The sequence below is a fragment of the Schistocerca cancellata genome, chromosome 9 (genome assembly GCF_023864275.1).
Source record: "Schistocerca cancellata isolate TAMUIC-IGC-003103 chromosome 9, iqSchCanc2.1, whole genome shotgun sequence".
Lineage (NCBI taxonomy): Eukaryota > Metazoa > Arthropoda > Insecta > Orthoptera > Acrididae > Schistocerca > Schistocerca cancellata.
Window position 1 is genome coordinate 57,759,751 of NC_064634.1, and position 26,634 is coordinate 57,786,384.

At 47.0% G+C, this 26,634-nt stretch overlaps 1 protein-coding gene across 1 annotated transcript in view; it reads right to left on the reverse strand.

The window, feature by feature from the left end:
- The window catches only part of LOC126100474 (alpha-tocopherol transfer protein-like), a 179,757-nt gene that overhangs the window by 16,093 nt on the left and 137,030 nt on the right, over positions 1-26,634 (reverse strand). The window contains exons 3-4 of the mRNA XM_049911082.1: positions 24,042-24,201; positions 15,551-15,809 (exon numbers count right to left, since the gene is read on the reverse strand). Of these exons, the coding sequence (XP_049767039.1) occupies positions 15,551-15,809; positions 24,042-24,201 (419 nt within the window). The remainder of the gene's footprint in view (positions 1-15,550; positions 15,810-24,041; positions 24,202-26,634) is intronic.

Consider the following 26,634-nt stretch of genomic DNA (forward strand, 5'->3'; position numbering starts at 1 on the left):
CATCATTTTAGTGAAAAAGCAGTATTATTGGAACTATTTTCTATTATATTGGAGACAATTTTTTGGGATACTTGTCACTGAAACAAATCTCTTCGCACCGCAGATAACCGACAACGAATGGGAAAAACGGAAAGTGGACTACAATTGGTACCTCGTCACTTTCAAAGAAATGAAGGCCTACTATGCAGTGTGCATTTTTATGGCTCACGCCAGAAAACCAAACATCCAAATGCATTGGTCTAAAATATCAATATCAGAAACGTCAATATCTTAGAAAGTAAGGCCTTTGAAAAGATTTAAACAAACTTCGAGATTCTCACATTTTTGCAATATGAAACTGCCGGCATTACTGAAAGGCTTCGAAAGATAAGGCCTATCATCAACCTCTGAAATGTGAAATCTACAGAAATTTACACGTCAGTTGAAAACGTCAGTGTAGACTAATCCTTAATGAAATATAAGCGAAACGTGTATACGATATCCACGAAACACGAAAGTGCACAGATGATCGAACACACAAAGAGATTTGTTTTTTTAAAATGAACATGAAACCCAAATGCATCATGGAATAAAGAATGGAATGGGTGATACTGATCGTCAAGATCAGATGTCTGCCTGTTTCGCAACCAGGAGAAAAACCTCAAATAGTTACTGAAACTATTTATGTGCTGGATATGGCGCTTATCAAAACGTACAGTATCCATAAAATAATACACGGTCGAAGAAAGGAAAAATGAATAACAGAGGTAATTTTACAAACCGTCCAACGTCTACGAAGAGCGTGGAAGACCTTCACTAGCTGAGACACCTCTTCGCAATATTGCGCCCATTTACCAAAACATATCGATGCGACGCCTAACAAAATACTCTCAACTAGGATGTGCAAAGTTTGTGTGCAACACCAAGTTCGAAACGAAACGACATGAGATTGCACTGAGTGTAAAGTAGCTTTAGATGTGCCACAATGCTTTCGAAACTACCATATCATGCAGGACGACTAATTTCTGCAGTTGTAGGCATTTTCCTTTTAGAAAATCGTTCAAGGGTAGCATTTATTTTTCTAATTAAATTGTTTGCTATGTTATCTGTATCGTTTGACACACACACTATATATATAGGGTGTTACAAAATGGTACGGCCAAACTTTCAGGAAACATTCCTCACACACAAATAAAGAAAAGATGTTATGTGGACATGTGTGCGGAAACGCTTAATTTCCATGTTAGAGCTCATTTTAGTTTCGTCCACCTACGCTCCTTGGAGCACGTTATCATGGTTTCATACGGGATACTCTACCTGTGCTGCTAGAAAATGCCTTTACAAGTACGACACATGTGGTTCATGCACGATGGAGCTCCTGCACATTTCAGTCGAAGTGTTCGGACGCTTCTCAACAACAGATTCGGTGACCGATGGATTGGTAGAGGCGGACCAATTCCATGGCCTCCACGCTCTCCTGACCTCAACCCTCTTAACTTTCATTTATGAGGGCATTTGAAAGCTCTTGCCTACTCAACCCCCGGTACCAAATGTAGAGACTCTTCGTGCTCGTATTGTGGACGGCTGTGATACAATACGCCATTCTCCAGGGCTGCATCAGCGCATCAGGGATTCCATGCGACGGAGGGTGGATGCATGTATCCTCGCTAACGGAGAACATTTTGAACATTTCCTGTAACAAAGTGTTTAAAGTCACGCTGGTACGTTCTGTTGCTGTGTGTTTCCATTCCAAGATTAATGTGATTTGAAGAGAAGTAATAAAATGAGCTCTAACATGGAAAGTAAGCGTTTCCGGACACATGTCCACATAACATTTTCTTTCTTTGTGTGTGAGGAATGTTTCCTGAAAGTTTGGCCGTACCTTTTTGTAACACCCTATATATATATTGTTGTTGTGGTCTTCAGTCCTGAGACTGGTTTGATGCAGCTCTCCATACTACTCTATCCTGTGCAAGCTTCTTCATCTCCCAGTACCTACTGCAACCAACATCCTTCTGAATCTGCTTAGTGTATTCATCTCTTGGTCTCCCTCTACGATTCTTACCCTCCACACTGCCCTCCAATGCTAAATTTATGATCCCTTGATGCCCCAAAACATGTCCTACCAACCGATCCCTTCTTCTAGTCAAGTTGTGCCACAAACTTCTCTTCTCCCCAATCCTATTCAATACCTCCTCATTAGTTATGTGATCTACCCACCTTATCTTCAGCATTTTTCTGTAGCACCACATTTCGAAGGCATCTATTCTCTTCTTGTCCAAACTAGTTATCGTCCATGTTTCACTTCCATACATGGCTACACTCCATACAAATACTTTCAGAAACGACTTCCTGACATTTAAATCTATACTCGATGTTAACAAATTCCTCTTCTTGAGAAACGCTTTCCTTGCCATTGCAAGTCTACATTTTATATCCTCTCTACTTCGACCATCATCCGTTATTTTACTCCCTAAATAGCAAAACTCCTTTACTACTGTAAGTGTCTCATTTCCTAATCTAATTCCCTCAGCATCACCCGATTTAATTCGACTGCATTCCATTATCCTCGTTTTGCTTTTGTTGATGTTCATCTTATATCCTCCTTTCAAGACACTGTCCATTCCGCTCAACTGCTCTTCCAAGTCCTTTGCTGTCTCTGACAGAATTACAATGTCATCGGCGAACCTCAAAGTTTTTACTTCTTCTCCATGAATTTTAATACCTACTCCTAATTATTCTTTTGTTTCCTTTACTGCTTGCTCAATATACAGATTGAATAACATCTGGAAGAGGCTACAACCCTGTCTTACTCCTTTCCCAACCACTGCTTCCCTTTCATGCCCCTCGACTCTTATAACTGTCATCTGGTTTCTGTACAAACTGTAAATAGCCTTTCGCTCCCTGTATTTTACCCCTGCCACCTTCAGAATTTGAAAGAGAGTATTCTAGTTAACATTATCAAAGGCTTTCTCTAAGTCTGCAAATGCTAGAAACGTAGGTTTGCCTTTTCTTAATCTTTCTTCTAAGATAAGTCGTAAGGTCAGTATTGCCTCACGTGTTCCAACATTTCTACGGAATCCAAGCTGATCTTCCCCGAGGTCGGCTTCTACCAGTTTTTCCATTCGTCTGTAAAGAATTCGCGTTAGTATTTTGCAGCTGTGACTTATTAAACTGATAGTCTGGTAATTTTCACATCTGTCAACACCTGCTTTCTTTGGGATTGGAATTATTATATTCTTCTTGAAGTCTGAGGGTATTTCGTCTGTCTCATACATCGTGCTCACCAGATGGTAGAGTGTTGTCATGACTGGCTCTCCCGAGGCCATCAGTATTTCAAATGGAATGTTGTCTACTCCCGGAGCCTTGTTTCGACTCAGGTCTTTCAGTGCTCTGCCAAACTCTTCACGCAGTATCTTATCTCCCATTTCGTCTTCATCTACATCCTCTTCCATTTCCATAATATTGTCCTCAAGTACATCGCCCTTGTATAAACCCTCTATATACACCTTCCACCTTTCTGCCTTCCCTTCTTTGCTTAGAACTGGATGGCCATCTGAGCTCTTGATATTCATACAAGTGGTTCTCTTCTCTCCAAAGGTCTCTTTAATTTTCCTGTAGGCAGTATCTATCTTACCCCTAGTGAGACAAGCCTCTACATCCTTACATTTGTCCTCTAGCCATCCCTGCTTAACCATTTTGCACTTCCTGTCGATATCATTTTTGAGTCGTTTGTATTCCTTTTTGCCTGCTTCATTTACTGCATTTTTATGTTTTCTTCTTTCATCAATTAAATTCAATATTTCTTCTGTTACCCAAGGATTTCTATTAGCCCTCGTCATTTCATCTACTTGATCCTCTGCTGCCTTCACTACTTCATCCCTCAGAGCTATCCATTCTTCTTCTACTGTATTTCTTTCCCCCATTCCTGTCAATTGTTCCCTTATGCTCTCCCTGAAACTCTCTACAACCTCTGGTTCTTTCAGTTTATCCAGTTCCCATCTCCTTAAATTCCCACCTTTTTGCAGTTTCTTTAGTTTCAATCTGCAGTTCATAACCAATAGATTGTGGTCAGAATCCACATCTGCCCCAGGAAATGTCTTATAATTTAAAACCTGGTTCCTAAATCTCTGTCTTACCATTATATAATCTATCTGATACCTTTTAGTATCTCCAGGATTCTTTCAGGTATACAACCTTCTTTTATGATTCTTGAACGAAGTGTTGGCTATGATTGAGTTATGCTCTGTGCAAAATTCTACAAGGCGGCTTCCTCTTTCATTCCTTCCCCCCAATCCATATTCACCTACTACGTTTCCTTCTCTCCCTTTTGCTACTGACGAATTCCACTCACCCATGACTATTAAATTTTCGTCTCCCTTCACTACCTGAATAATTTCTTTTATCTCGTCATACATTTCATCTATTTCTTCATCATCTGCAGAGGTAGTTGGCATATAAACTTGTGCTACTGTAGTAGGCATGGGCTTTGTGTCTATCTTGGCCACAATAATGCGTTCACTATGCTGTTTGTAGTAGCTAACCCGCACTCCTATTTTTTTTTATTCATTATTAAACCCACTCCTGCATTACCCCTATTTGATTTTGTATTTATAACTCTGTAATCACCTGACCAAAAGTCTTGTTCCTCCTGCCACCGAACTTCACTAATTCCCACTATATCTAACTTTAACCTATCCATTTCCCTTTTTAAATTTTCTAACCTACCTGCCCGATTAAGGGATCTGACATTCCACGCTCCGATCCGTAGAACGCCAGTTTTCTTTCTCCTGATAACGACGTCCTCCTGAGTAGTCCCCGCCCGGAGATCCGAATGGGGGACTATTTTACCTCCGGAATATTTTACCCAAGAGGACGCCATCATCATTTAATCATACAGTAGAGCTGCATATATATATACTGTGGACGTTAACACTAATTTAAATGGTTCAAATGGCTCTGAGCACTATGGGACTTAACTTCTGAGGTCATCAGTCCCCTAGAACTTAGAACTACATAAACCTAACTAACCTAAGGACATCACACACATCCATGCCCTAGGCAGGATTCGAACCTGCGACCGTATCAGGAGTTACATAAGTGTTAACGTCCACAGGAACAGTATCGCATGAAACAAGTGAGTGTAAAGCTACGTACCAAGTATCCGCATGTCGGCTTTTGTTTTGATTGTCTCCGCAACGCGCTGGCCCGTTTAGCATGTTTCGTCTGCAACCACTTTGACACGGATTTTTTAGAACTAAATGGCACAACAAGGGATTAATCGGTCTTGTTTGCCAGTTGCCTACAGATCACAAAGAAGTACGTGGGTTGACAGTGACATTTTAATAAAATGGTTTCATGATCATTTTGTGCCAAGTTTGGAAAGATATTTGGATCATCATCTGTCTAAGGCCGTACTGTTTATGGACACTGTACCGTCACATTCTAGCGGATAGCTGCTCGTTAGTTGTGACATCAAAGCGAAGTTCTCTCCTCCTAACGTAACGGTTCTTCTACAACCGATGGATCAAGGTTTACCCGACAAAATCAAGTGTCTATACAGAAGACAGCTACGGGTAAGTTAAGTGATTGCTGAAATCCGTAAATTGAGAAGATATGATTTTTATGGTTGCATCTTGTTGAGACCAACGTACTGGACCATCAACTCTGAAGTCACGGAAAACAGTATGACCTATGTCTGATTCCACCATTGAAGTCTGTGTAGTTGTCAATACCCCTGAATTCGTTGAAATGTTTACGAACTTTCCTGGTAGTTCGGATGTGGACGAGAGCGGCGGGACGCAGAAAGTCGGAGGCTCGATGACCGATGTCTGAATTTGTATAATTAACCTGAAAATGACAGGCAGGTGCAGTCGAAATATCGTGCGATGAACTAAATGACGACCGGCTCCAGGTCCGAAATTTATTTGAACGTTCAATCCACCGGGAAAATTTTAAAATTCACGAAGCTTAGCTTAACCTTTCATTCATTGTACGGTGTGGTCTTTTGTCAATGTTGTGATTTATCCGTAGTATCAAAAATTTAACGCACCTGTTTCTTATATTTCATTGCTGGAGAACATATTTTTAACAGCTTGTGTAGTTCTAAGAAAAGAATTTTATGTACGGGGTCGGATCAAAATTCAATTATAATCCACGTCGCTTGAATCGTGTATTTTCAATATTTTCTTAGATGCCTTTCCCTTTAGATGACTGACACCAGTATTTATTCCTGTGCTTTGTAGCACCTGGAAAAATAGTGAAATTTGCATCTTTCAACAACGCAAGCGAAATTCATGTATGTATCTCACACACGACCGGCAACAGAATCGTTTAGTCTCCTGTGTCTGCCATTCCATAATGATTTAACTTTCCTATCACGATGATGCATACAAAAGAGAATTTTTTATATGCTACGTTGAATATAATAAATTCAAGAGGTACTGAAAATACTGACAATAATGAGCAAGTTCTCACCGAAGTTAAATGAACTGACATTTCAGTCAGTCTCGGAAAATACCACTATTGAAAGAACCTTTACATAAATAACGCAATGTTTTGCCAAATTCAGATAACATATTCCAAGGTTCAACAGATTTTTCTCGGAATCACTTGAATATCTATTTTTAAAAGTGTTGATAACGTTTAAAACTTTCTTTGGAACGTAGGCTGTAATTCAGTCTTATGAAACTTATTTACTATCGGTTTTCTGAGAACCTGGAGGCTATCTACGAAGGAAGTGTTGTAATATCAATTATCTGCTACTGACAGAAGAAGGCTGTTACTCGTAAAATTGTGAGCACTTCATGGGGCTCCCTTAGAAGTTTTCTTCAATTAACTTTACACACATTTCATTTACCTTATTAGTTTAACTCGTTTTTTACTATAATTAAAACAGCTATGTTATTGTCGGAGTATATTTTTTCTCTAAGGTAGATTTTGATTATCTGATGACTCCGCTAGAACGTTTCAGTGTTAACAGTAATGCCATTTAACAGTTACTTGTGCACCTTCACGCAAGGTACCGATAATATAATTATATATATAATCTTCCAAAATATATTATCTTCCATAACACTACGAAACCGTTTACGCCAATTTTTTGATGCTTTTGGCCTAACTGCACAGATTAATTTTTCAACAACAGTTCTAAACAATCTATGCCTTTGTTGAAGAGCGAATTCCAATTTTCATTGACTCATAGTAGTATAACTTTTCAGTCTGTCTTTTTGGGCTCGACATTTTTTAAATGTTTGACTTTTTTAATGTTAGAGAAATTTTATGTCACACACACACACACACACACACACACACACACACAGTACTTTGACACTTCCTAGTAGGAATGTTTGACACGATACAGTGTTCTGTTCGTACTGTTGTAAGGCATCAACCTCTAAGTGTACTGTCCTGGAATTGAAATATGAAAATTTACGGATATTGGCATTTTAACCACCATCACCATTTCGTACCTGTCTGTTAAAAATTTTGACATTAACACTAATTCAAGGAAGGGTTTAGCAGTCGGATGTCTTAACTGTTGTTGATTCTTCCTGTATTGTATGGTAGTGTATTGCGTATTAAACCGGGGACTTAGAAACGACGGAGAGCCTTCGTCCTGCCGTAGCTCTCAATGGTTCACAACCTCAGAACAGGCCACAGCAGTCCACCCACCCCACCGCTGCCCCACACCGAACCTAGCGTTATCGTGTAGTCCGGCCCCAGTGGAGCCTCCCCTCTTACCAGACGAGTGTAATCCATATGCTTGTGTGGTAGAGTAATTATGGTGTACGCGTACGTGGAGACTGTTAGCGCAGCGATCGCCGACGTAGTGTAACCGATGCGGAATAAGGGGAACCAGGCCGCATTCGCCGAGATAGATGGAAAACCGCCTTAAAAACCACCCACAGGCTGACCGGCACACCGGACCTCGACACTAAAGGTCGGGACACACATGTCCGGACTGTGTCCGTGCCGAGACACGTCCGAGTATCGGCCGTCACCCGGACACCGAAATACACCATTAAAACAAATGTAGCGGGCCCCACTTGACCGGGCCGTGCACGGGGAACGTCAACGGGCCGGAGCCGGGCCGGGCGGGATTCGCCGTGTTTAATTTTTTACGTGACGGACACGGCCTGATGGTAGAATTGTCTTGTGAGCTGTGCAACTACGCAAGACTGTTCTGTGTACAAAACATGGATGTGGAACGACTAATAGAAGAAGTTCGTAAGTTTCCTGTTCTTTACGATCAGGGAAGTGAAAACTACAGGAATATCGAGTACAAAGACAGAGTTTGGAAGACAACTGCAACAGATCTACAGGCCAAAGGTAAGATAAAAACTATACAAGTTTTAATACCCGAAAGATATTTATTTACTTTTTATTTTACAAACAGATGTTTGGTTTATGTCATCGTTATATCGCCAAGGTGACATGTTCTTGCCATTCCACAGTCCCTTGTGGAGAATTCAGGAATTTTTTGAGTTGTTCTCGTACAGCAAATGCAGCATCTGTTGATCTCCCACGAATTCGAGGTAGGTTTCGAAGATTTGATGATCTTCCGGATTCCTCAGCAGTTTCCTTTTGATCCATCCTCTGTTCAGGCACCCCATAACCTTCGATTTTTCGAATAAAGTTGTACGGTACACGCGCAGCCGTCACAATCATTGTAAGGTTATTAGAATCTCCCTGAAGGATTCGAAATTTCTGTTGCATTATACCGAATGCATTTATGAATATTCTTCTTGCCCGACTCAAACAATAATTAAATATAGCCTTGTCATTTGTTAAGTTCCTGCCACGATATGGTCGCATCAAGTATGTTTTGAGAGGAAAAGCTTCATCGCCTACAATTACCATTGGAAATTCAATATCAGTTCAGGGTAAAGTTTTACTCTTTCGGACGCTAAGCGTATTGTTTTCCAATAACTTTCCAAGGTTTGAATTTACTAGAATGCCTCCATCAGACTTTTTTCCGTACGCTCTCACGTCTATTGCAATAAAATTATAACATGGGTTAACCAGAGCAAGAAGCACAATGGAATATGTTTTTTTGTAATTCCAATAGAGACTTCCTGAGTTGTTTGGAGCCTGTATTGTTACGTGCTTTCCATCTAAAGATGAGATGAGAAAATAATGAATCGAAACTCTCCCTGTACTGGTCTTGTTTTCCAGGCACTGTGGATCCATAATTTCTTCTTCTTGTTTGCCTTCGTTCTTTTTCCTCTTCGTCTAAAGCAAGTGCTGTAAGTCCTAATTCACTATTACGAAAATTGGTGAACATGTTTTACAGCGTTCACAAACAGAAACACAGATCACCGCGTCCGAGTCGCTACAAGGAACAACAAAGCCACGCGGCGCGGACTTGTGTGTCCCGACCTTAATCCGCCGGCACGGGAAGCAACGCATTAGATCGCGCGGCTATCCGGACGAGCGAAGTTATGGTGGGGGTCCAAGACACTTTTCTCTTCGTAAAGTTTCCTCCACAGCTGCGCTGGACATTTTCGGAAGTTCTCCTGCTTCTGCCGAACTCCCGTCAGTTGGCAAGACTCAGCGAATCCAGCAGCACATCAGAAAATATCCATCGCAACTCTGGACGAAACTTTACGACGGGAAAATTGCATGGACCATGACCACACAAACCCGGAATAATCAACATTAATAATAATACGGAAGGATTCATGTTTGCAATACAGGATAAAACAATAAACACCAGATATGACAGCAAGCATATTATTAGATATCGCAATACCACAACAGATAAATGCAGACTTTGCAGACAACAGCCGGCCGGAGTGGCCGTGCAGTTCTAGGCGCTACAGTCTGGAACCGAGCGACCGCTACGGTCGCAGGTTCGAATCCTGCCTTGGGCATGGATGTGTGTGATGTCCTTAGGTTAGTTAGGTTTAATTAGTTCTAAGTTCTAGGCGACTGATGACCTCAGAAGTTAAGTCGCATAGTACTCAGAGCCATTTTTTTGCAAACAACAAATAGAAACAGTAGAATACTAGCAAATACAGAATACACTAGAAGACATGACACTGTAGCAAAAGTAATACATCAACAACTTGCCATACGACATCAACTAATAAAACAACACGTTCCCACATACAAGTATGCACCACAAAATGTACTGGAGAATGATGAATACAAATTATACTGGAACAGAACCATTATAAGAGATAAAACAAGACCACATAACAAACCTGACATCATACTCACCAAGAAAAAGAAGAGGGTTGGTTTGGGTTGTTTGGGGAAGGAGACCAGACAGCGAGGTCATCGGTCTCATCGGATTAGAGAAGGACAGGATAGGAAGTCGGCCGTGCCCTTTCAAAGGAACCATCCTGGCATTTTCCTGGAGCGATTTAGGGAAATCACGTAAAACCTAAATCATGATGGCTGGACGCGGGATTGAACCGTCGTCCTCCCGAATGCGAGTCCAGTGTCTAACCACTGCGCCACCTCGCTCGGTAAAAAAAGAAGAAATTAATACAACTACTCGAAATATCCATACCCAATACAACAAATATACAGAAGATGACAGGAGAAAAAATTAAAAATACATCCAACTGGCTGAGGAAGTCAAGGACATGTGGCATCAGGACAAAGTTGACATCATGCCAATTATACTATCAACTACAGGAGTCATACCACACAATACCCACCAGCACATCAACCCAATACAGCTGCATCCAAACGTATATATACAACTACAGAGATCTGTAATTATTGATAGATGTTCAATTACCCGAAAGTTCCTAAATGCTATGTAACATATACCGCACAGTTAAAAGGAAGTCACGGTTGATCAAGGTCCGCGTCACTTTCCATTTTTAATCAGACATAACGTCTGAGAAAGGAAATAAATAATAATAATAATAATAATAATAATAATAATAATAGAGAGAAGCTAATTGCTCACAGTTGCGTGAGATTCCTTTTTTGTTTCCATGTCTTATTTAGTAGCTTGCTGGAGAGATTCAGGTACTCTTCGTCTGCACTAAACACGGAATTCATAGTACAAGATAATTTTGGTCCTTTAGAGGCTATTCTCATTGCATGCTGTATCAACTAAGCAACAGTACCGTAATGCATGAATGCGACGAAAATTTGGGCGGCAGATGTTCGCATTGCCTTTGTGCAGAATATGCTCCAGGAAATGGAGTGTCAGACAATCAAAGACGGCCAGGTAACAGCCCCTGCAAAGGCTGTATTGATTTACAATCAAATATAAACGAAAATCTGAACACATCTGAGATCCTAGGAAGCACGACGCATCCCATGACACAACAGTGATTTCAATATCTTTAAAATCACGAATGTTAATAATTTACAGTGAATAAACATTTACTCACTGAATCTGTAACTTAACTTTTAATCGCTTCATGCGATTTCAACAAACTTTATCTCTTATGACAGAATTTCGCTACAGCTACCATCCCTGAAAATTACGTTGTCGTGTATGTTTTAGTTACTGATTTGGAATGCCTTTTGTATCTGATTATGCCAATGTTCATCAGAACATTGTATCCACCACAATTACACAGTTTCAATACTCCAAAAGTGGCTCAAATGACTCTAAGCAGCATGGGACTTAACATCTGAGGTCATCAGTCCCCTAGAATTAGAACTACTTAAACCTAAATAACGTAAGGATATCATACACATCCATGCCCGAGGCAGGATTCGAACCTGCGACCGTAGCAGCAGCGCGGTTTCGGACTGACGCGTCTAGAACCGCTCGGCCACAACAGCTGGCCGTCAATACTCCATATTGTCATACTTGTGTATTTATTTGATGAACAGTTTAGTATTTTTGCTGCATCTTTATTTCAATATGTTGTTTCCAAGTGCTATTAAAAAACTGAGCTTATTTAAAAGTGTTCAGTCACGTGTTAGCAGACATCACAATTCAGAAAAGAACCATAAGACACTTCTCTCAATAAGGCCCAGATAATTTTTAAATAATATTTAACAATTCATTGTGATTTAATTTTAGCACACTTGTGTAAGAATGCTAGCTTATTTATTTATGAACAACTATAACGTATATTTGTTGTAAATGATCTGATTCTAACCGAATGTTTATGACATTTCTTTATTTAAATATTGTTGTAATGCATTAGTTTAGTCCAGAAAGTGGTCATTGTTGATCAATCCATGTCTATAGAGCTTCAGGAAGATATATTTGTGATGGGGATGGCCTTCAGCCAATAGAAAAGCCGATAGTAGCAGAACACTATTGGAGTCAAGTGGGGAGTGCCACTTCTCGAGTGAAGAGCTCAAGGGAGGTATGATGGACACTGTTACGCTAATGTTGGCAGGAGGGAGACTGCTTGTGGTAACAAGTAGTATTCGATTGTGAAGGTGATTGACTCAGAGCAGTGAAGCCCACTCCGACCTTTAGCTTCTGGAGGGACTTATTTTTCGAGAGGTTTGAATGTGCTCTAGAGTAGGACTCCCAATTGTTCCGCTTGACTTACAGAACTGAGAATAGATAGGGCATGAGTTACTATTTTTTGCACCGAATGTGTTAATTTGTTACTCAACGTGAGTTGAACTGTTTCGAGCTGGTGAATGTTCGTATATTGTGATTATGAAATGGAATTAGTTTTTGCGTATCTTCAATGACTATTTAGTTTGATGATTTTGCTACCATTTTTGCAACGTCTCAACATGAATAAATAAATGTCGTGTGACTAAGGCCTCCCGTCGGCAGACCGTTCGCCGGGTGCAAGTCTCTCGAATTGACGCCACTTCGGCGACTTGCACGTCGATGGGGATGAAATGATGAGGATTAGGACAACACAACACCTAGTCTCTGAGGGAAGAAAATCTCCGACCCAGCAGGGAATCAAACCCGGGCCCTTAGGATTGACAGTCTGTCGCGCTGACCACTCAGCTACCGGGGGCGGACGTCGCAACATAATTTCCACTTCATTTGTGAGGTTACTGTCTCTGAATTTTTACTGAATATCGTAGGAGCACTTCCCATTTATTTGGCATGTCCTTTCTTGAATAATTATCACTCAACGTAACTGTTTGTTGAATAGAACTTTTGTTAGTAAGCTATTCATTTAACTTTTACTTTTTCTTTCTGAGTCTATTACTATCTCGCAATTCTAGCCAACACACAGATTAATTCACTGCAGGATCACAGCTGCGGGTTACTATTTGCAGCAAATTAGCTGCGGGGAATGAAAGCATGTGCGCTCGGCTCGACTCTGTGACACAACGAGCTTCTTTTAACAGAGCCGTGCATAGCCTAAATACCTCTAACGTATGAGCAGTATCAAGCGAAATAGCAACCGGTTTGCTCGTATGGACAGCGTTGAGGAAGGGAAATTACACAGCATTAGCCGTCAGGTACAGTCGACCGGTCCAAAGAAAAATCAACGGTCCATGCATGCCACGAACTTTTGATACCGCAGCAAAATGTGTGGAAGGTTTTTGCGACTGCACTTACATTTCAAACCGTACCGTCTGCCGCTCGTACTACAATTAAACCAAAAGATTGTGGTCGGCGCGTCACTGGATTGGGCCCTGGGGCGAAGATGATGTGGTTCTGGTCCCTTCAAGTTGCCTGACCTAACGACTTGTGACTTTTTGGTTTGGGGATACATTGAGGACCATGTTTACATACCCCCCACTTTCAACGACAGTAACAGCTCAGAGAACGCATCAATGCTGCTGTGGTGACTATTGATACTAACGTATGTTGCTACATAAAGTATGGAACGAACTTGACTGCTATTTGGACCTGAGTCGTGTGACGGCGGCAGGGGCACTCACAGAACACTTTTGAGTGCGAAATGCCAACTTCTTGTGTTTACAGTCCTATTAGTGCATCAGTCTGGTTTGTACCTATAATACACTACTGGCCATTATAATTGCTACACCACGAAGATGACGTGCTACAGACGCGAAATTTAACCGACAGGAAGAAGATGCTGCGATATGCAAATGATTAGCTTTTCAAAGCATTCACATAAGTCTTCTGATAAACCTTGCGGGATGCAAGGTCGTGGTCCAAGAAACTCTTCAGCTCTACTATGATCATTCACACAGGGTTGGCACCGGTGGCGACACCTACAATGTGCTGACATGAGGAAAGTTTCCAATCGATTTCTCATACACAAACAGCAGCTGACCGGCGTTTCCTGGTGAAACGTTGTTATGATGTCTCATGTAAGGAGGAGAAATGCGTACAATCACGTTTCAGACTTTGATAAAGGTCGGATTGTAGCCTGTCGCGATTGCGGTTTATTGTACCGCGACACTGCTGCTCGCGTTGGTCGAGATCCAATGACTGTGAGCAGAATATGGAATCGGTGGGTTCAGGAGGGTAATACGGAACGCCGTGCTGGATCCCAACGGCCTCGTATCACTAGCGGTCGAGATGACAGGTATCTTATCCGCATGGTTGTAATGGATCGTGCAGCCACGTATCGATCCCAGAGTCAACAGAGGGGGACGCTTGCAAGAGAACAACCATCTTCACGAACAGTTCGACGACGTTTGCAGCAGCTTGGACTATCAGCTCGGAGACCATGGCTGCGGTTAACCTTGACGCTGAATCACAGACAGGAGCGCCTGCGATGGTGTACTCAACGACGAATTTGGGTGCACGAACGGCAAAAGGTCATTTTTTCATATGAATCCAGGTTCCGTTTACAGTATCATGATGGTCGCATCCGTGTTTGCCGACATCGCGGTGAACGCACATTGGAAGCGTGTATTCGTCATCGCCATACTGGCGTACCACCCTGCGTGTGGTATGGGGTGTCATCGGTTACACGTCTGTCACCTCTTGCTCATATTGACGGAACTTCGAACAGTGGACGTTACATTTCAGATGTGTTACGACCCGTGGCTCTACCCTTCATTCGATCTCTGCGAAATCCTACATTTCAGCAGGATAATACGCGACCGCATGTTGCAGGTCCTGTACGGGCCTTTCTGGATACAGGAAATGTTCGACTGCTGCCCTGGCCAGCACACTCTACAGATCCCTCACCAACTGAAAACGTCTGGTCAATGGCGGCCGAGCAACTGGCTCGTCGCAGTACGCCAGTCACTACTCTTGATGAACTGTGGTATCGTGTTGAAGCTGCATGGGCAGCTGTACCTGTACACGCCATGCAAACTCTGACTCAATGCCCAGGCGTATGAAGGCCGTTATTACAGCCAGAGGTGGTTGTTCTGGGTACTGATTTCTCAGGATCTATGCACCCAAATTTCGTGAAAATGTTATCACATGTCAGTTCTAGTATATTTGTCCAATGAATACCCGTTTATCATCTGCATTTTTTCTTGGTGTAGCAATTTTAATGGCCAGTAGTGTACTTGGGAAAAGATAGAGCTTTGAAAATGAATGAATCATTTATCGTAACCTTGTAGTTTTTCCCATAATTATTCATTCACTGGATGAGCACTGCCTCATTCACAGAAATGTCATTAAATTACGGAATATCACCCCAGGTGTAGGGAGGTAAAGCTCAGCTGGAAATATCTGAACTTGTGTGCTCAGACCCCACTGGGTCAGTGGAGCGAGGCGGCGACGCACCTGGAGGACGGTGGTGCACTTCTTGACGGACGCGGGGCCGAACATGGCGGCGTGCGACAGCGAGCAGCCCTTGAGGTCGATGAGGGCCACGGTGCCGGTGAGGACGGCCGCGTCGTCCTGCAGCAGGGCCGCGTCGCCGCCCATGAAGTTCATGCGGAAGATGTCCTCGCCCGTCACCTTTTTGGGGTCGAGCTGGCCCAGGCGCAGCACGCTCACCCGCTGCCCGTGCTTGTCCAGCTGCGGCAGGTAAGTGATGAACCTGGCCGGAAGATTGGCGGTCAGTCTACATAGTTCCATTAGAAGTATATAAAATCGATAAATTCGATCGCCACAGCAAGCGATATGAACTGTTACTATTTGGAATCTATACACTTCAATTTCACACCTTAACCGCATTGAGTTCCTTAAACATGAAATGTTGATGGTGCAATCGACATTGATCAATTGACGATCTTGGGAGTGAATTGGCCAACTCATTTGTTAAAGCCATCCTAGACAGGAGGTGCGGAAGCGAGTCGAACCGATCGAGAAAGGTAAGTGGGGAACGTTCTGGAGGGAGGGATGAACGACAGAGGCGAGCGGGAGGGAAGGAGGGAGGGAGGGATGAACGACAGAGGCGAGCGGGAGGGAGGGAGGGAGGGAGGGATGAACGACAGAGGCGAGCGGGAGGGAGGGAGGGAGGGAGGGAGGGAGGGATGAACGACAGAGGCGAGCGGGAGGGAGGGAGGGAGGGAGGGAGGGAGGGATGAACGACAGAGGCGAGCGGGAGGGAGGGAGGGAGGGAGGGAGGGAGGGATGAACGACAGAGGCGAGCGGGAGGGAGGGAGGGAGGGAGGGAGGGAGGGATGAACGACAGAGGCGAGCGGGAGGGAGGGAGGGAGGGAGGGAGGGATGAACGACAGACGCGAGCGGGAGGGAGGGAGGGAGGGAGGGAGGGAGGGATGAACGACAGAGGCGAGCGGGAGGGAGGGAGGGAGGGAGGGAGGGAGGGAGGGAGGGATGAACGACAGAGACGAGCGGGAGGGAGGGTGGGAGGGAGGGAGGGAGGGAGGGAGGGATGAACGACAGAGACGAGCGGGAGGGAGGGAGGGAGGGAGGGAGGGAGGGAGGGAGGGATGAACGACAGAGACGAGCGGGAGGGAGGGAGGGAGGGAGGGAGGGAGGGAGGGATGAACGACAGAGACGAGCGGGAGGGAGGGAGGGAGGGAGGGATGAACGACAGAGACGAGCGGGAGGGAGGGAGGGAGGGAGGGAGGGAGGGAGGGATGAACGACAGAGACGAGCGGGAGGGAGGGAGGGAGGGAGGGATGAACGACAGAGACGAGCGGGAGGGAGGGAGGGAGGGAGGGAGGGATGAACGACAGAGACGAGCGGGAGGGAGGGAGGGAGGGAGGGAGGGAGGGATGAACGACAGAGACGATCGGGAGGGAGGGACAACGGTGGCGATCGGGAGAGAGGGACAACGGTGGCGATCGGGAGAGAGGGACAACGGTGGCGAGCGGGAGAGAGGGACAACGGTGGCGAGCGGGAGAGAGGGACAACGGTGGCGAGCGGGAGAGAGGGACAACGGTGGCGAGCGGGAGAGAGGGACAACGGTGGCGAGCGGGAGAGAGGGACAACGGTGGCGAGCGGGAGAGAGGGACAACGGTGGCGAGCGGGAGAGAGGGACAACGGTGGCGAGCGGGAGAGAGGGACAACGGTGGCGAGCGGGAGAGAGGGACAACGGTGGCGAGCGGGAGAGAGGGACAACGGTGGCGAGCGGGAGAGAGGGACAACGGTGGCGAGCGGGAGAGAGGGACAACGGTGGCGAGCGGGAGAGAGGGACAACGGTGGCGAGCGGGAGAGAGGGACAACGGTGGCGAGCGGGAGAGAGGGACAACGGTGGCGAGCGGGAGAGAGGGACAACGGTGGCGAGCGGGAGAGAGGGACAACGGTGGCGAGCGGGAGAGAGGGACAACGGTGGCGAGCGGGAGAGAGGGACAACGGTGGCGAGCGGGAGAGAGGGACAACGGTGGCGAGCGGGAGAGAGGGACAACGGTGGCGAGCGGGAGAGAGGGACAACGGTGGCGAGCGGGAGAGAGGGACAACGGTGGCGAGCGGGAGAGAGGGACAACGGTGGCGAGCGGGAGAGAGGGACAACGGTGGCGAGCGGGAGAGAGGGACAACGGTGGCGAGCGGGAGAGAGGGACAACGGTGGCGAGCGGGAGAGAGGGACAACGGTGGCGAGCGGGAGAGAGGGACAACGGTGGCGAGCGGGAGAGAGGGACAACGGTGGCGAGCGGGAGAGAGGGACAACGGTGGCGAGCGGGAGAGAGGGACAACGGTGGCGAGCGGGAGAGAGGGACAACGGTGGCGAGCGGGAGAGAGGGACAACGGTGGCGAGCGGGAGAGAGGGACAACGGTGGCGAGCGGGAGAGAGGGACAACGGTGGCGAGCGGGAGAGAGGGACAACGGTGGCGAGCGGGAGAGAGGGACAACGGTGGCGAGCGGGAGAGAGGGACAACGGTGGCGAGCGGGAGAGAGGGACAACGGTGGCGAGCGGGAGAGAGGGACAACGGTGGCGAGCGGGAGAGAGGGACAACGGTGGCGAGCGGGAGAGAGGGACAACGGTGGCGAGCGGGAGAGAGGGACAACGGTGGCGAGCGGGAGAGAGGGACAACGGTGGCGAGCGGGAGAGAGGGACAACGGTGGCGAGCGGGAGAGAGGGACAACGGTGGCGAGCGGGAGAGAGGGACAACGGTGGCGAGCGGGAGAGAGGGACAACGGTGGCGAGAGGGAGAGAGGGACAACGGTGGCGAGAGGGAGAGTGGGACAACGGTGGCGAGAGGGTGTCGCGAATAGTAGAAGATAGAATTAAAATCATGTAGGCTGAGGCTGGAAAATTATTGCTACAGATCAAGCGAGGCGGACGTGACCAAACTATCTCGTGTGTAATGTGTACTCGACTAACAAGAGCGGAGTATGCAGTATCACGAGGCTCAAGCACAGTTAGTGGCAACCCTTGGACACAGCAAACAGTGGAGAATGGCAAGTTCATCACGTATGCATCACATGCTGCCGCGTGACTAGCCTACTCAGGGCTCAAAGTTCGGGGGTGCTAGAACCTGCTAGAACCTTCTAGAACAAGTGGTGCCGGGTGCACTACCCCCTATAAAAGCGGATAGCCGCTAGATCGAAGGACAGTGATGGAGTGAGGTACTTAGGATGCCGGTCCACGTTAGTCTGCGTCGGGATGCTGCAAGAGTTGCAGGAGAATATCGAGCACAGCAACAAGTAGGGACTTAGGCTGAATCGACACAGCTGACACTTAGTCTGGTGCGCTCGCCTCTGCTGTTTTAGGACTTAGGTTTGGGAAGTTAGGAATGGCAACTGCATATCCAGATAGACAATCATTGGAGACTGTATATAGAATCTTATTTAAATCACAAGTGCCAGGGGTACTTCCAGTATAATCATTCTATACATCGAGTGTTCATACATGAAAGCTTCCCTAAGATCCTATCCGAGTTCCGTACTCTAGCTCACCTTGCAGCCTTCTACTACGGAGCAGTGAGGAGTTGGCGGCCCACACCATCGAGACCTCATGCCAAGTAAGTTCTCTGACGCGCACCAACGCAGTCCTTCCACTCCCTCTCAGGACACGTCAGTGGGACACGACAGAGGAGAGAGGGAGGGAGGGAGGGACAACGGAGGCGGACAGGAAGGAGGGAGGGACAACGGAGGCGGACAGAAAGGAGGGAGGGACAACGGAGGCGGACAGAAAGGAGGGAGGGACAACGGAGGCGGACAGAAAGGAGGGAGGGACAACGGAGGCGGACAGGAAGGAGGGAGGGACAACGGAGGCGGACAGGAAGGAGGGAGGGACAACGGAGGCGGACAGGAAGGAGGGAGGGACAACGGAGGCGGACAGGAAGGAGGGAGGGACAACGGAGGCGGACAGGAAGGAGGGAGGGACAACGGAGGCGGACAGGAAGGAGGGAGGGACAACGGAGGCGGACAGGAAGGAGGGAGGGACAACGGAGGCGGACAGGAAGGAGGGAGGGACAACGGAGGCGGACAGGAAGGAGGGAGGGACAACGGAGGCGGACAGGAAGGAGGGAGGGACAACGGAGGCGGACAGGAAGGAGGGAGGGACAACGGAGGCGGACAGGAAGGAGGGAGGGACAACGGAGGCGGACAGGAAGGAGGGAGGGACAACGGAGGCGGACAGGAAGGAGGGAGGGACAACGGAGGCGGACAGGAAGGAGGGAGGGACAACGGAGGCGGACAGGAAGGAGGGAGGGACAACGGAGGCGGACAGGAAGGAGGGAGGGACAACGGAGGCGGACAGGAAGGAGGGAGGGACAACGGAGGCGGACAGGAAGGAGGGAGGGACAACGGAGGCGGACAGGAAGGAGGGAGGGACAACGGAGGCGGACAGGAAGGAGGGAGGGACAACGGAGGCGGACAGGAAGGAGGGAGGGACAACGGAGGCGGACAGGAAGGAGGGAGGGACAACGGAGGCGGACAGGAAGGAGGGAGGGACAACGGAGGCGGACAGGAAGGAGGGAGGGACAACGGAGGCGGACAGGAAGGAGGGAGGGACAACGGAGGCGGACAGGAAGGAGGGAGGGACAACGGAGGCGGACAGGAAGGAGGGAGGGACAACGGAGGCGGACAGGAAGGAGGGAGGGACAACGGAGGTGGACAGGAAGGAGGGAGGGACAACGGAGGCGGACAGGAAGGAGGGAGGGAGGGAGGGACAACGGAGGCGGACAGGAAGGAGGGAGGGACAACGGAGGCGGACAGGAAGGAGGGAGGGAGGGAGGGACAACGGAGGCGGACAGGAAGGAGGGAGGGAGGGAGGGTCAACGGAGGCGGACAGGAGGGAGGGAGGGAGGGTCAACGGAGGCGGACAGGAGGGAGGGAGGGAGGGTCAACGGAGGCGGACAGGAAGGAAGGAGGGTCAACGGAGGCGGACAGGAGGGAGGGAGGGAGGGTCAACGGAGGCGGACGGGAAGGAGGGAGGGTCAACGGAGGCGGACGGGAAGGAGGGAGGGTCAACGGAGGCGGACGGGAAGGAGGGAGGGTCAACGGAGGCGGACGGGAAGGAGGGAGGGTCAACGGAGGCGGACGGGAAGGAGGGAGGGTCAACGGAGGCGGACGGGAGGGAGTGAGAGACAACGGAGGCGGACGGGAGGGAGTGAGAGACAACGGAGGCGGACGGGAGGGAGTGAGAGACAACGGAGGCGGACGGGAGGGAGTGAGAGACAACGGAGGCGGACGGGAGGGAGTGAGAGACAACGGAGGCGGACGGGAGGGAGTGAGAGACAACGGAGGCGGACGGGAGGGAGTGAGAGACAACGGAGGCGGACGGGAGGGAGTGAGAGACAACGGAGGCGGACGGGAGGGAGTGAGAGACAACGGAGGCGGACGGGAGGGAGTGAGAGACAACGGAGGCGGACGGGAGGGAGTGAGAGACAACGGAGGCGGACGGGAGGGAGTGAGAGACAACGGAGGCGGACGGGAGGGAGTGTGAGACAACGGAGGCGGACGGGAGGGAGTGAGAGACAACGGAGGCGGACGGGAGGGAGTGAGAGACAACGGAGGCGGACGGGAGGGAGTGAGAGACAACGGAGGCGGACGGGAGGGAGTGAGAGACAACGGAGGCGGACGGGAGGGAGTGAGAGACAACGGAGGCGGACGGGAGGGAGTGAGAGACAACGGAGGCGGACGGGAGGGAGAGAGACAACGGAGGCGGACGGGAGGGAGTGAGAGACAACGGAGGCGGACGGGAGGGAGTGAGAGACAACGGAGGCGGACGGGAGGGAGTGAGAGACAACGGAGGCGGACGGGAGGGAGTGAGAGACAACGGAGGCGGACGGGAGGGAGTGAGAGACAACGGAGGCGGACGGGAGGGAGTGAGAGACAACGGAGGCGGACGGGAGGGAGTGAGAGACAACGGAGGCGGACGGGAGGGAGTGAGAGACAACGGAGGCGGATGGGAGGGAGTGAGAGACAACGGAGGCGGACGGGAGGGAGTGAGAGACAACGGAGGCGGACGGGAGGGAGTGAGAGACAACGGAGGCGGACGGGAGGGAGTGAGAGACAACGGAGGCGGACGGGAGGGAGTGAGAGACAACGGAGATGGGGCAAATTGAAGATGTCTGTGAGAGTAACACCATCGACACTTTGAGAATGATGGAAACGATTTGTTCAGGGTTTTACAGTCGGAAAGAAGCTTTTGTTTGCCACAGATTCGGATGTCCATGAGGGAATTTATGTCTGGCTTCTCCAGAGTAGCTATACCTTTCTTTTTGCAATGTAAATAAATGTAGAGAAGTGCAGTGTGAACCTATTGCACAGGACATGCGGTCAATGAGTTATGAAATGCAAGAATATTTTCTTCAACGCTGCCGGCGAAACATTGGATTGTAGTGAATGTTTCCAGCAGCATGGAGTCTTAAATATACTCGTCGGTAGAGTGATAAAGTCCTCTGTCATTGATCACATATTACATCAAGAAATGTGTTCATTTGAATGGTAGACATAATAACTTTGCTTAACAGATTATTTTGTGCCTGTGTTCCACGTAGTGGGTCCAATGCACCCAAAGAAGTTAAACCGTGAGTATGTGTTGTTATGCCGACTTAAGTTGGAACACTATTCAGTAAGTACAGTCCGATTTCGTGGCAAAGGACTCTTACCACTGAAAATTATGCAACTTGAAAAATTAAAGTTTAAGGATAAACTGTAGATCACTGAAGTAATCCGTGCTTTACACGGGTAATGGATCAGGGAAGGTCAAACTCACATGCAATATCTTTGTATGGCCATCTTTGTAGAAGATGGTTTTTTCGACGTCGGTTTCTAAATTCGGAGAGAACAGTAGTACAATTTCAGCCGTCCATTCTGAACACTACTGAAGAAGAAGAAGAAGAAGATAATAATGATGATGATGATGTCGGTTTGTGAGGTGCTCAAGTTGCGCGGTCGTCACCGCCCGTACACATTTCCAGTCAGTACACAGTCCAATCTAGCCACTTTTATGAATAGTGATGGAATGATAAGGACAACACAAACACCCAGTTCCTGGGCAGAGCAAATCCCCGACCCGGCCCGTGATCCAGAGGTAGCAACGCTAGCCCGTAGTCCACGAGCTCTGGACGCTCCCTATTGAGATACCAATTTCAGTGTTACATTACATCGTCACCACGCCCCTGCATAAACAACAATATAATCAAATGTAACAAACGATAATAATGAAGGGAACAATTACCTGCTGGACGAACAACTGTTTCAGACAATAGGTCATACAAAAGACATATAAAAATTAATGTAACAGTGACGTAAACAGAAAATAATTGCCAAGATTCAATTTAACCAAAGTGCCTCACCAATGTGGACGTAATAATTAGTTATACTGAAGTGGAATCAGTATACAATAATTACAGTTAGTAGGGAAAAGATGTGCGTTGTACCCAAGTCATATAAAAGTACTGAATTACAGGAATCAGAACGTATCAGCTGAAAGTTAACAGGCGGTAAATGACATATCGAACGATGTATGGTGTTTGATGTCTGTGATAATAAAATAATTTGTAACGGGGTGCTAGTGGTAACTGTAACGAACTTTCACTACTTAAAAATACCTAAGAAACACGTAAAACACAAATAGGTAAAAATCACGAAAAAATCTTAACCAGGTAAAAAGTACATTCATTAAGTGACTGAACCATGTCTGGGCAGGCAGATCCGAGATCAAATTAATGTTGCTTGTACAGGAAGCGACTAATCCATGTGTAAGCAATAACCCCATTACAGAACGAGCTAGGAAGGTGGAAGGAAAATTAAGTATGCAAGTTAAATAAAAGAGTAAACTAAGAAGATGACAGTGAAATGGTCACACAACTTAAAGATAAAAGCAATAAATCCGAAAACGTCGAAGAAAAAAAAAAAAGACAGCTGTGAAGTAGGTGAAGTATCTAATATAGAATGTTTCTACGCTAGAAGTAATATGTCTTGTGTATGCATTTCTGGGATTTTCCTTCTTCCCTGCTGGTTATACCATGGGATGATACCATAAACACGAAACTAAGGGTAATTCTCAATCTCTAGAATTCGGTATTTTCCTAATTAATTATTTTTCTTACTTTTCAATAGGTTAAGATCAAAAATGGTTCAAATGGCTCTAAGCACTATGGGACTTAACAGTTGAGGTCATCAGTCCCTACAACTTAGAATTACTTAAACCTAACAAACCTAAGGACATCACACACATCCATGATCGAGGCAGGATTCGAACCCGCGACCGCAGCAGCAGCGCGGTTCCGGACTGAAGCGCCTAGAACGCTCGGTCACAGCGGTCGGCTCAATAGGCTAAGACAAACACCGAAATTGTACGTTGCCACTTTGTAACTCGTTATCAATATTTAAATTTTTTTGCAATATTTTGCTTAAGCAAGCGTCCTATGAGTTTCCCCCATCCCAGTATATGAACGAACAGACTCACCCTGCATTGAGGATCTCTTGTATCTTGGGCTCCAAGGGGTCCCTGTTGGCGAACAGTTCCGGAGCCGCCGTCTTCATCGTGTAGTACATGTCCATCTTGTGCTTCGTCTTCTCCAGAGAGAACTTGCAACCTCGAAGAAACGTCACAATCCACTGGTCGTCTGTAAGAACAACATTTCGTCTGAGAACAGAATTGGTGTACTAGAGATGTAAGTAGTTTCCGTATTGAGGGTGGGTCAAATGTTTGGGGTCAACATATAGCAGTAGAGGTTCCGAAAATAATTATCTGAGATACAGCTTCGGTGATCGCTAGTAATTAGTTCAGGCGGTACTATGTCTAAATGAGCAATGCGTGTATGGTGCTTGTTTACGAACTACTTAAGTTTGATGGCACTATTTTGGAAGATAGTACGCTATTCTTTGATTGCTTATGAAATTCATAAAGGAACCTGTGGTAGGGCCGTAACTGCTCATCTCAGTGTACAGTAAGCGACACTGATATTTAAGAGAGCATGACAGAGATCTTGTACTCCAGGATAATTCTAGATTCAGGCTGACAGTCATCGCTTTGGAGAGTTGCTATAGACTTCAGTGTATGGCATAGCGTGCAAGTAGTCTAGATAATTAAGAACCTAAATATTTATTTCCAGCTATTACACAGTCCTCCCACATTAATGTAACCAACGCTTATCTTCGACATCAACGTGCAATAATCAATCACAGACAATGTGAGACCTTAGTTTCTCCCGGCGTATAGAATTTTCAAACAACTTTCGGGAATTCAGCCAAATAATATTTACAGTGAAACTTCCTGGCAGATTAAAATTGTGTACCAGACCAAGACTCGAACTCGGGACCTTTGCCTTTCGCGGGCAAGGGCTCTACCATCTGAGTTACGCAAGCACGACTCACGCCCCGTCCTCACCGCTTTACTTCCGGCAGTACATCTCCTACTTTCCAAACTTCACAGAAGCTCTCCCGGTTCGCGGGAGTAAAGCGGTGCGCACGGGGCGTGAATCGTGCTTGGGTAACTCAGATGGTAGAGCCCTTGCCCGCGAAAGGCAAAGGTCCCGAGTTCGAGTCTCCGTCCGGTACATAGTTTAAATCTGCCAGGAAGTTTCGTATCAGCTCACACTCCGCTGCAGAGTGAAAATCTCATTCGGTACAAGGAGTACATCCCGCCATTGTAAAGGCACAAACTGCAACGCACAGACCGGCCAGAGTGGCCGAGCGGTTCTAGGCGCTACAGTCTTGAACCGCGTGACCGCTACCGTCGCAGGTTCGAATCCTGCCCCGGTCATGGATGTGTGTGATGTTCTTTGGTTAGTTAGGTTTAAGTAGTTCTACGTTCTAGGGGACTGATGACCTCAGATGTTAACTCCCATAGAGCTCAGAGCCATTTGAACCATTTTTTGCAACGGACAGGCGATGTACAAACATATTCGTATCTTCGGTTCTGGAGTAATTCAAGAAAGGTAAAACACACACACACACACACACACACACACATACACACACACACACACACACACACTATTGCTACCAAAGATGACCGAAGTCAGAGGTATCGATAGTGAAAGATTACGAACTAGCAGGTGAGGTAACATTGACTCTGTCCCTCTGTTTCTTGGCAAGGGAGAGAGCAAGATTCCAAGCAGAGTTTAAACAAAAACCTCCGTCCTTGTTTACAAGGCTGTTCGCTAATTTAGTCTCAACAGTTTCGTTAATAACACTGTCCCAATAGCTGGCCGTGCATTCGAGTATCTGGGTATTGTTATACAGGGTGAGTCACCTAACATTACCGCTGGATATATTTCGTAAACCACATTAAATACTGACGAATCGATTCCACAGACCGAACGTCAAGAGAGGGGCTAGTGTAATTGGTTAATACAAACCATACAAAAATGCACGGAAGTATGTTTTTTAACACAAACCTACGTTTTTTTAATTCACCACCAGAATAAGAATGCAACGTGTCACACGCCTCGGAGTGTACGTACGTGGTTCGAAGAGCATCAGGATGATTTTACTGTACTCCCTTTCTCACCAAACTCCCCGGATCTAAACGCAATCGAGGAATCTATGGGACCACCTCGATTAGGCTGTTCGCACCATGGATCCCCACAACCGAGGTACCCAGCGCAGTCGGCCATGACATTCCAGTTGGTATGGCTCCACATCCCTGTTGGTACCTACCAGAACCTCACTGATTTTTCTTCCACGTCTGCGGTCTCTTTTCAGTCAACAGACGATGTCAGCGTGTACGCTTTTGTACTGTACGTGTCCCCTAACGTTTCCACTTCACTATGACATCGGAAACGGTGGACCCAGGGATGTTTAGGAGAGTGGAAACGTCGCATACAGCATCGTGAGAGACAGACGTGACACAAGTGACACCCAATCACCTGACCACGTTCTAAGTCCATGAGACCCGCGGAGGGCCCCATTCTGGTCTCTCACGATGTCTAATGGCTACTGAGGTCTCTGATATGGATTACCTGGCAGCACAATGCAACTATATGAAAAATCTATGTTTTTGGAGGGGTCCAGATTCTTTTGATCACATAGTGTATTAGTTACAGTTGCGAACG